The sequence below is a fragment of the Nannospalax galili genome, unplaced genomic scaffold (assembly GCF_000622305.1).
Source record: "Nannospalax galili isolate Female #2095 unplaced genomic scaffold, S.galili_v1.0 scaffold43, whole genome shotgun sequence".
NCBI lineage: Eukaryota > Metazoa > Chordata > Mammalia > Rodentia > Spalacidae > Nannospalax > Nannospalax galili.
In genome coordinates this window covers 8133709-8145539 of record NW_008353342.1, presented here as the reverse complement: position 1 = coordinate 8145539, position 11831 = coordinate 8133709, and the positions used below count along the sequence as shown (strand labels likewise).

Sequence of the window (11831 nt, the reverse complement as noted above, 5' to 3'; positions counted from 1 at the left end):
AAAAGAAATGTAGCCAGTTACTTGGCTAAAAGTCAAAATGTCCTTGGGCCTGTTAGCAGCATACTCTGTTCCAAAGGCCAAAAATGTGAAAAATATTTGGGAGCTTGTATCTAATCCTTAAAAGATTTTAAGGTTACCACTTCAGATGGGGAAATATGGGCGGGGAAAGAGTGGGCATGGATTTGATCAAACACCTTATATGCTTATAAGCCTCTATGAAATTCTCAATAAATTATTTTTTTAAAAAAGAACATTAAAAACATAATACTTGATTGGCTTATGGGACTGTTGTCTCTTCTATTTTCAGTTCCTAAGAAGTTGGAGTTCCATGGCAAAGCGTATGTTACACAAAACATGCTTAAAAGCAAGTTTTAACTGCCTTAAACTTGAGTTGCAGGGCCCTCCTGACACCTTTATATCAGTGTCCTATAAAACAGGTTATATGGTTGGATCAATGTTATATTAATCTGTTTTTCTACTGTAATGAACAACCTAAGCCAGGCTGCTATCTGAACAGAGGTTGATTTTGGCTTACAGCTGTAATCTCTGGTTGAAAGCTCCCTGTGGATGGCCTTAGAGCTGAGACCAGAGGCACACATGTGTTGGTGTCTCCCATAGTTTCTCTCAGAAGAATATAAATTTATAGAAATATAAATTTATAGCAATTTATAAATTTATAGGAAGAATATAAATTTAGGAATGTAAAGCCACCAGGATTTGATCATGAGGTGCCCCCTGATGGTTGTGTTAGTACTGATCTCCTTTAACTGCAGGACTAGAGTTTCCAGTTGCCTGTACCTCTCAGTGAATGTTAAATCTCAGCTCAGAAACCATGAGTACATATAGCGTTTACCTTCAGGTTGGGGGCACTCAGAAGCTTGTCCCCCACCCCTTGTCTGTACTAAGCTGTGCTTGTACTTGGTGCTGTTAGTATATTGCTCTTGACACTTAGGGACTGCTTGCTAATCTGGGTTAGGGCTAAGGAAATGTTAACTAGCATAAATGCTTTTGTGAAAATAAAGCTGTATGCCAAAGCTTATGAAAATGCTCCCTATGGTGTTTGCATGCCTGAGAATGCTACATTGCTCAGTAGCACTGTGTACTCTGGTCAGAAACAGAACTGGCTTTCCTAGAATCCAGACCTTAATATGTAACTTTTCAGGAAGAACTCAAGAAGTATTATTACTTGTTCTGTGAACTCCACCTTTAGGCACAGGCTGCAGACCTTCTTAGGTAGCTAGGTTTATGTTTGGCTTAGCAGAAGCTCTACACTCAGGAGTTCCCAGAAGAGACTAGAGTCCTGGCCCAAGCTCATCATTATCCTCGCTCTTCCTGTGACAGTCACACTGGACCCACCTTAGTCTGCCTTAAGGTCTCCCCTTAACTCTGGGTGGCTTTCTCTGCATCACTGATCCAGGTATGCTTGGCCTGTCACCTGTGACACAGTGAGCATTATGGCCAGACCTAGAATCATGGCGTGGCCTGACAAGTGACATATGACAGCCATGTTCATCAGTTGGTTTGCACCATGTTCATCAGTTGGTTTGCACCTTTCACAGGAAAGGTGTGGAACGAAATTCCTGAAGCAAAGGCAGAGTTGCAATCTGTCAGGGTAGCTCTGAGAAGCAGAAGAGTAAAAACACACAGGGCCAGTAGTAGTGGGTGAGGGTGCATCCTTGGGGTTCCCTTGAGTTGGTCATATTTCTCCTGAGTTCCCACTGCACGTGGACCTTGCTGGTGAGTAGACTCATTTCAGTGGCCACATGCTAACCTCCAGTGATTTTGGGGAAAGGGTCACTGACTTCCACAGAGAGGAGAGCCTGTGCATCTCCTGGGAACACTAGCACATGCTAGAGAGCAGCTAACCGTGAGGGGATCCGGGCACAGATCAGTTTCCCCAAGCCAGTTTAAAATTCTAAAACATAAAGTTTACAAAGCAGTCCATGAAGTGATCAAGTATACTCAAATTCAGAAAAGTACTCCCCTAAAAAAACAACAACAAAAACCCCTCAGTTCTTCAGTGGTTATCGTATTGTGTGCTGGATGTTTGTTTTTGCTGTGCATATTCCCCAGAGTGCAATGCCATACTGTTTCCTGCCTGGTGACATAGGGCTGCCTGTTTCCATGGCAATACAATACTCTTCATGAATTTTAGTGGTGGGAAGACTGCGCTGTCCAGGTTTACTGAAACCGCACACGTTTTCCTCTTGGAACTTGTCTCAGGCGTCTGTAGTGACCCCCATTCTTAACAGTTCTGAGAGAAAACAATCCTGGCCTCCAGCTTGTTGGCCTTGCCATCCAGGATAGGATCTTGGATGTTGAGACAAACTCTCAATTTGGGAAGCCCTGGCAGTCCTGTATAATTATGGCTTCCAACAGGGAAGTGCTATCTCTTTGCTTGTGATTCCCAGCAACTCCTTCTGCTGTACTTGAATAATAAAGGCAAATTTAAAGCAAAGTGGTCCGATAGATGAGTCTGGGATGAGTATTACAGAACTAAGTATGAATGTTTGTGGTTTTGACAGTGCCCAGGGCCAGCGGCCTGCACACTTTGTGTTCCCACCTGTATGCAGGATTGCATGGGCCTTCTGTTCTAATGGATACTTTTCTGTGGGGATTGTGTATTAAAATTTCTGTAAATTGCCTGTCTTGGTTATAATTACATTATCTGCTGTCATTTTTGTTAAATTGACGGCCTCATAAATATTAAGCACCCCCCCCCGCGCACCTTTAAGTAACAAGATCTTAACTTGAACAGGAAACTTGATGAGAGTCCTTTGCACCAGGACCTTGTAGGCTAACTTTATTTAGTTCAGATTGAAACAGCTGTGCCTGTCCTTCCTGTCTTTCCACTTCCATCCAGCCTCCTTCAGGCGTTTAACTGTGAAACTGGTATACTGTAGCAGTGGTCACAGGTCAGCAAAGTAGCACGTGCTTAAGAGTCAGTCAGATTGGCTGTGGCACACGCCTTTCATCCCAGCACTTGGAAAGCAGAGACTGGTAGATCTCTTGAGTTCAAAGCCAGCCTTGTCTACATAGAGAGTTCCAGTCCATCCAGGGCTACATAGTGAGACCTTGTCTCAAAAAAAGGTCAGTTATTTACTTTTTTCTTTTTTTATCATGTGTGTGTGTGTGTGTGTGTGTGTGCGCGCGCGTGTATTTACATATATGTATACATGCATAGGTCCATTGTATGTATGGGTGCACGTGTGTGTGTGTGTGTGTGTGTGTGTGTGTGTTTGTGAAGGCCCAAGGATGATGTCAGGCACCCTCCTTGATTGCTCTTACACCATGTTCTTTGAGGCCGTGTCTCTCAGTCAGACCCATAGCTTGCCAGTACATCTAGTCTTTCTAGCCAGCTTGCTCAAGGGATCCCCTAGCTCCTCCTCATGAGACTGGAATTACAGCCAGCCAACATAGTCACCCAGCATTGTGGCTTATAGGTTCTGGGGAGTCAAACTCCAGTCCTCTTGCTTACGCACCAAGCATTTTAACTACAAAGACATCTCAGACTGACTCACTCTCTCTCTCTCTCTCTCTCTCCTCTCCCTCCCTCCCTCTCTCCCTCTCTCTCTCCCTCTCCCCCGCCCCTGTCTCCTTCTCTCTTCTTTTCTCTTTTCTTTTTGAGACTGGTCTCCCTATAGCATCAGCTGGCCTGGAACTCACTATATAGACCAGACTAGCCTTGAACTCAAAAAAGATCTGCCTGCCTCTGCCTCTCAAGTGCTGGAATTAAAGGCATAAGCCACTGTGCCTGGCTCTCAGACTTTACTTTTTAAGTCAGATATGTGAGCAGTTAGGAACTAGAGTCATGAAATAATTGGTTGATAGCAAAACTTGCCTCTCATCCAAGTTGGCACAAGACATATCAGGCACTATGGGTATTTAGTGCTGTCTCTGCTGTCTTCATCACCATTCTGTTTTTCTCTCCCTTTATCTTTGATTCAATTGACTATTAAAGCTAAGGATAGGTATCATCCGTTTTTATTAGTATTGAATGACTTCTTGCAAATTTTGTGGGAATAATTTAACCTCAAATGGTTTTCTTTCTAATACTGTAAGTGGGTCAGATGACCATTCTGACTTTCCAGAAATTCAGAATTCTAAATTTTAGAAGCATATGGAGAAGCAGCCCTGGCCCTTGGAGATTATTCTAAGGCAGAGACTACAAAACCAAATGTCCTGGGGTGACAAGAGAGAGGAAGGATTGAGCTGAGTGTTGGGAAGGGAGAAGATTGGAGCCAGTAGTTGCTTTCTGTGTCCCATCTGAGGAGCCTAGTGCTACCAGATGATCTGATTCCCCAGGGAAGTGAGAAACAGGCGTGTGTCTGTGTCTCTGTCTAGTGTATGCTTGCAATCTTGTTACTGTTACAAAATATTGTTATATGTTAGCCTAGCTTTTCTTTTAAGTATGTATCAAATAGAATACCTGCACAACCCACAGCAGACCCACAGGTGTCTTTCAAATACTAGCTCTCAGAATGATCTTACCAAACTGTGACCAGAGGTAATCTCATTTAGTCACTTCTAACAAGGACATGCCCCTGCCTGACTTAGTTACAGAGCTTACACAAATCACTTGCAGCACAAAATTCATGTAGTAATCTGTCCTGCTCTTTGGTGGTCTCTGCGTCCAGAGTCAACTTTGCAAAAGCAAGTGGTATTTCAGCCTGCTTTTCAGAGTTCTCAATAGTAGTGTTCTCAACAGAACAGAAGAATCTACTAACACAATAGCTGTACTTTCTACAGTCCTTGAATGTACTAGCATTTTAAAGTTGAGAAACTGAAAATTCGGCATCGCTTTACCTCATCAAATTGTTATTTACTTAATTTCTCTTTCTTTCTTTAAAGATTTGAACATGGAATTCAATCCTTCAGACCATCCTCGGGCCAGCACAATATTCCTCAGCAAATCTCAGACGGATGGTAGGTTACTAATGTATTTGCTTCTTTTAAAAAACGGGATTAGCCTAAGTGTTGATACTGCCACAGATTTGATTTTCAGTATGAGCTAAATTCCCCTTTAGTGACTGTGAAGTATATTGTATAATGTTTATTCTTTGGTAGTGATTTATATTTTTAGAATTTTCCATGTGGAAGATTTGTCTTTATTTTGCCTATTAGCTGAGTTGTCTCTCAATATATCCCATAACAGGAGTTAATATATTGAGTCAGAAATTTCCCTTGAAGGCTTGACATTTGCCTAACCTCTCAAACATTAAATGTGGTTGCTAGTCAGACAGTAAATAAAAACAAACAATATAAACCTTAAATAAAAGTTAGTTAACTATCTCTGTTCTCTGACTCAAGAGCTGAATTGAACCACTAGCTCATTCTAAAGATCCGGGATTCTTGCAATGTGCTCCAGGTACATACGTGTGTGTGTGTGTGTAATTTCTCCTAGGGGTTTTTTTCTCTTCTTAGTCCCTGACTTATCTCTGTTACCTGGCCATTGGCTACAAAAGAGGCAAGATAAACACAAACTTAGTGTTCACAAATCTTTTGAGGACACCTGCAGAGAAGTAGGGCATGATGACACAGTGAACAGGCTGTTGTCTGGGTAAAGGGGAAGTCCTACAGGTTCTACCCTTGAGTTTGGGAAATTGCTGCTCTAATTTAGTGACAATCCTAAAAAAGACTAAACATGAGAGGAGACAAGCATGATTAAGACAGTAAGTTCATGTAGAAGAATTAAGGAGACCTTACTAGTGGTTTAAGTGTCAGCTTTGGCATACATTGTTGGTGTAATATAGATGATTATCAAGCACTGAAAGATGTTGGCATAATTATGAAAAGTAAGTATTTCCAGGAGTAAGGAAAAAAGTCAGTGTAAGCATCATCGGTACAAAAAAAACCAAAACAAAACCCTTTTCTCATAGTGAATGGAAAGTTATTGAGAGATATAGGCTGTTAAGCAAAAGGGTGTGGGTGAGGATGAGAATTTAGTGAAAATGAGTGTCAATATTGATTTGCTGCAGACACTTAAGGACAGTGCAGTGAAAAATGGTGTTAAGCTGCCTGGCTCTAGATAGGGTTCCTGTAGACTCAAGAACAAGTGTGGCTCAGATACCTTCACAAGACCCTTTTACAGAAAGGGTGACACATATCTGATTGTCCTAGTAAAAGGAAGTAAGCTAACAGAGGAAAGATCACTCTAGAAATAGCCTAGGACCATTCTCCTTTGCTCTAGATCCCATCCTTCTTCCTCTTCTGGAACTCCAGGTTCCTAGTTCTCTAGCCCCTTTTTATTACTGCTTCAATTTCTTCTTAAATGCTAGGACTTTCTACTTCATATGCAGACATACTTGAGTCTCACATTGCAAATGAAAGGAAAGTAATCTCTTCCAGTAGGTGTTCCTACTGCTCTTTCCATTGGGGCTTGGGGTTAGTGTGGTCATTCTTTCCCTCCTGTTTGATCACTCCTGTGGCATTTGCTACCACATCTGCTTTCTTTCTTATAGCAGCCATTTGATGAAGACAAGCTCATCTAATGGTCTTTATCTATACTTAAGAGAGATGGGGTTTTATATACATAACTTAGTAACTTTAATTTTTTTTTTTTTTTTGTCTTTCTGAGACAGGGTCTCCCTGTAGTCCCAGCTGTCCTGGAACTCACTATATAGACCAGGCTGGCCTTGAACTCACAGAGATCTGCCTGCCTCTGCCTCAAGTGCTGGGATTAAAAGCATGTGCCACCACGCCCGGCTGGTAACTTTAATTTTTGAGGGACATAGTAGCCAGAGACTTGGTTATGTATTTGAATAATTGGCTTGGGTTATGTATTTGAATAATTGGCTTGGGACAAATTGGTGCTAAAAAAATTAAGGCTACTATTGCTGCCTGGATCATAAATGACCAGTTGAGATCATGAAGTAGGCATCTGCCCCCACCTGCTGCCGCTTGCTACAACATCCTATGCTTCCCTGTTTTAGCTCCTCCCCTGGTCTTTTTCTGTAAAGCTTGTCTCTCTAATAGGATTTCTCAGTTACTGAGAAGACATGGTCCTAATGGGAGCCATTACTGGTCTCCAGTCTTCCCCATTGCTGTAGGACCTGTGCACGGGGCAGGCAGATTGTACAACCTAAATTCAATGTGGCTGCCTTTCTTTGCCTCCACATGCCAGGGATGTACTCCACTAATACCACTAAGCCGCAGCCATCCTGGCTTTGAATACCTAAGCTGAAGACCACTACTTTCTTTTAGGCCTGAGTGACCATCTTTGTATGGAGAACATTAGAAATCCTTTCTTCCTTATATTTTTGAATGATGTGATACAATATTGGTAGTCATAATCAACCCTCTGTATAACCAAACAGACTTCTTATCCAGCTGTGTCTTTGTACTTATTAACCAATTTCTCTGTCCCCATCTCTCATCCTGCCTGTCCTCATTTCTCAGCCCATTTATATACCATGAATGAAGAGGTCACACTGCACTCTTCTTTCTGTTCCTGATTATTTTACTTCGCATTATGATTTCCAGATCCATTCAAAGCTAATTTGTTTGTTTGACTTTTTGAGACAAGGTCTTGCTATGTATCCCATAGGCTGGCCTTGAACTATGCTCTTTCTGCCCCAGCCATGGTACTGAGTGCTGAGATTACAGGTATGTGCCACATAGCCAGAGGTTGTGCTTTATAGATAAAAGATGTCTGTATTTCCCTTTATGTTGCCTGTTGCTTAAGAAGAGAGACTGTCTTCCTCATTTTGTTCTTTCTAGACCTATAGCTATTAGATATAGGAATTGTATAAAGAAAAAGTAATGAAAGGATGAAGTCCGGAGTCTTGCTTCATCCTGAATAGTCATACCATGATTACTGTTTCATGTAGCAATTTTACTTTCTCCCATGTTCTTTAGCTTTATTGAAAAGGGACACATTCTTTAGAGGCAGGAGGGTGGAGGTATTTCCCGCTTAGGTGGTAAATTTATGTTTCTCTTTTCCATCCTGAATTCTGTCTGATCAACTGCCCTTGGGGTAGCTCTTCCTCTACAATTGCCCCTTCAGTTCTAGGAGGTAGGAATTGGGGCCAGTGGGGAGGTTGTCTCTTGACCAGGAGATGCCTATGAGGTAAATACACAGGGATGCCTGTGGTCTGCTATTCTCAGAAGGATTGACCTGCTCTGAGCAATTGGGCCTCTCTGGTCTGTTGGTCAGAAGTGATAACTAGTTACTTTTCAACTCTGAGCCCCTTCAGCTTCTCCTCCATAAGTGCTGTTCAACCCTCTCATTGTGTTTCATAGCTGATTAGTTTACTTTACATGATATATGTGGTTGGTCAGCTGTCCCATGAAATCTAGGGACCTACTGAATTAACTGATAATGTGACATATCACTGTGTATGCAAGAATAGCTGGAAGTCTGGGGAGGATTTTCTGAAGACAGCAGTGACTAAAAGCACAATTCTCTGGAGTCAGAATACCCTAAATGGAAGCTCAGCTCTGTCACCAGGTGTATGACCTTGCACATAAGGTTCATCTGATCCTCCTGAATGTTTCTCATCTATTAAGTGGAGTTGAGCACAATATCCAGAACAACACTACAGTCTCAGGAACTGAAGCCCAGCAGTTTTGCTTTAAGTTTCTTCTTGGGCTGGGGCTCTGCCATCATCTCAGCTGGTCATGGTGTAGAATTTTGCTGCCTACAGCAAGAACACAGGGATACACACTGGAACACAAAATCCAGGAGGAGAGAGGGATAGATTCTAGTAAAGATTGAAGGGTATCTGGGCTCAGAGGCCTGGACCATTTTTCATCCCCCAATTTTCCTTGCCATAGGTAGATTGGTCTTGGGCATGCTGTTTAAGAGTTACCTCCCAATATCTTGGAAGAAAAACAAAGAATAGGTCAGCTCTGAAAGACAATAGCAACCCTTTATAACAGTGTCCCCTGACAGCAACTTGCCTCTCCCTAAGCAGCAATAAGATGCCTCACCTCTACCATGTGCTAGAATAATGTTCTGGGGACTTGACTAGTTCACTTTCATTGCATGAATAAGATCATGAGGATCCAGGTATGGTAAAGATGAATGTTGGACATTAGAGTCATAAGGATCATGTAAGTTTATGAAAGCAGTAGATAGGCAGACATGGTGGTGCATGCCTCTAATCCCAGCACTCAGGAGACTTAGGCAGGTCTAGGTCAGCCTAGGCTGCATAGTGAGGCCCTGTTTGAAAAAATAAAGTGGACTGGAGAGATGGCTCAGCAGTAAGCTCCTCTAACAGAGGAACCAGATTCAATTCCCAGCACCCACATGGCAGTTAACAACCGTCTAACTCCAGTTCCAGGGGAATCCAGCACCCCCTTCTGACTTCTGCGGGCATCATCACGGGTGCGCTTACATGCAGGCAATAAATAAAATATTAAAAAATAAAATAAAAAAGCAATGGAGAAAATTGCCTAAAAAGGAAGGAGTCAAGTAGGAAAACATATATATGGTAAAGGATAATATAGTTGTAGTTTTAAAAATTAAGATGCAGCCAGTAAAAAATGATGATAGACCAGTAGAAAAATGGACATGTTTTTGTTGGGATGTTTATGTGTAAGTACATATGTATTTGCACATGCATAGAGAAAAACACCCATTTATGAAAGTGTACATATATGCAAGTGTGCATAGGGAAGAGGCTTAACATATACATCAAAGTATTCTCTCTGGATTGCTGAGGTACTTTTTCTTTGTGTGTTTTCCAAGGTTTATTTTTTAATATTTTCATTTTTCGTTTTCTTCCTCATAGTGCTTTACATTTTCCAAATCTTCAACTACGGGGTGTATATTCTTTCATAATGAGAAACAGTTTGCTTATAGTTAGTTGAAGCTTCTATGCTTCTGTGGAAATCCTCTGGTCCTTGGTATCTTCTGTGGGATCAGATTGATTGAGAGCTCCTCTGCATCCTGCTGGCCTCCTGTCCTCTGCTCTCTTGTCTTCTCTCTACTGATTGTACCCTGAACATCTTTGAAATTTTCCTCCTTTCTCTGTTGTCTCTTTTGCCTTGCTCATTTCAATTTCAACTGAATGTACAGAATGTCCCAATCCTCAGGGCCTGGGCTTAGAGATAAACATAGTTGCTGCCTGGCAGTCCAGGCTCCCTTCCTGCAGCCTTGGGGGAATGACCTCACCCGGATGCCTTGCCCAGAGCTGGGAAGCATGTGCTGACTCCTACAGTGTGCTTTGTGTCCTACTCATTATATTCTTGACCTCCAGTGAGGTTATCAGTTCAACAAGGCAGAACTTTGGTGTGCACTCCAAACCAGAGCTTGACAGTTCTAGTTTAAATTAGTAAACGATTGAATCCACTGCTTTATTGAAGCTTGTAGGAATTGTGTAGTCACCTCAGATTTATTTTATGAAAACGTATACTGAACTTTTGATCTGGTTGTCCAAAGCCTGATCTGTGCCATCCATAGGGAAAAAAAAGCCTTCCTTTTGAGTTAGATCTTTATGTTGGGTTTTTTTTTTTAAGGCAGGGTCTCAGTATGTAGCCCTGCCTGTCCTAGAACTTACTATGTGGGTTGGAACTCAAAAGAGATTCATCTGCCTCCAGAGTGCTAGAATTAAAGGTATGTGCCCCCATACCCAGGAAGCCAGATTTTTGTAATCTCCCTTGGCCATACTATTTTCCTCAATTAGGTCTGCTTCTTCCAATACAGTGCTATAATCTGTACAGTCAAGGTAGTTGCCACCAGTCCTTCACATGGAGTAACTAATAAGCTTGGCCCTGTTCATATCACATCCTGATCATTCTGCTCAAGTGGGACTCAGGGTCACAGATTCCAGGGTCCTTAGCCATTGCTGGTGCTGCTCCAGGAAACTAGAGGGTGGAGGGATAGTCCAGGAGTGCAGCACATCATCCCCATCTCAGGCCCCAACCCTGCCTCCCCTACCAGTCACTCTGCCTGAGCTGCTTCATTGCTGAGAAGGTTGCTGAATTGGGTGGTGGCTAGTACGTGACGTGTATGGAGATCAAAGAACAACTTGCACGAGTCAGTTCTGTCTTTATACCATGTTGGTCTCAGGAATCAAACTCGGGTCATCAGGCTTGGGTGACAAATGCCTTTACCTGCTGAACCATCTTGCAGGCTCCGAAATTTTGTTTCAATTGTTAACTAATCCCAAAGGAATAACTGAGTGATACTGAGTTTTTCCAGAAAGTTGATCTGTGACACTGTGGCTAATATGTCCCCTAGCCACTTAAGTGAGATTTTGCTTATCCCTCAGATGGCACACATTCTCAAAAGACTTAATGCCGCGGTATGTTTTTTGCCTATTTTAGAGACTTACTTTGAAAGCCTCTAGTGCATTTTCCATTTAAAGTCATTATGTACTGTTGCTATAGCCAATTAAAAATCCTCTTAACATCCTATCATAAATTATTGGATCAAAGGATATCATCACTATATTTCTGTCCCAAGAAAGTTGAAACTTAGGATCTACATCAGTTAATTGCTTATTTTTCCAAACAAAGCAAAGTATGACTATTAGTGCAATCAATTACATATGAACTCGGAATGCCAGAGTTTTTTATGTAAGTACCCAAAAATGTGGAGTTTAAAATTTTTTAAAGCTTGGGAGTAATAGGTTAGAAAAAAAAAAAAAAAGATTAAAGCCAACTCTTGATGAGTTCACTCATTACTTACCCCATCACATAAAGGAAGAGCATTTGGAATTTCAGAGTTGATTAGTGGCCACAGTGGTTTCATTAGGCTTGTGTTGTTTGGTCAGTCCTTGTTCATTCATTACCCTCAGGGTAGTGTGTTAGTCCTGCCCCAGCTAGCTCGGGGGAGAGAATGTTTAATTCTAAGGCACTAAGGTAGCTCATAGGTCTTGTGAATA

At 41.9% G+C, this 11831-nt stretch overlaps 1 protein-coding gene across 1 annotated transcript in view; it reads left to right on the top strand.

Moving 5' to 3' along the window:
* Positions 1-11831, top strand: part of Ccny (cyclin Y) — a 185200-nt gene that overhangs the window by 97812 nt on the left and 75557 nt on the right. The window contains exon 2 of the mRNA XM_008850569.2: positions 4852-4926. Coding sequence (XP_008848791.1) covers positions 4852-4926 — 75 coding nt within the window. The remainder of the gene's footprint in view (positions 1-4851; positions 4927-11831) is intronic.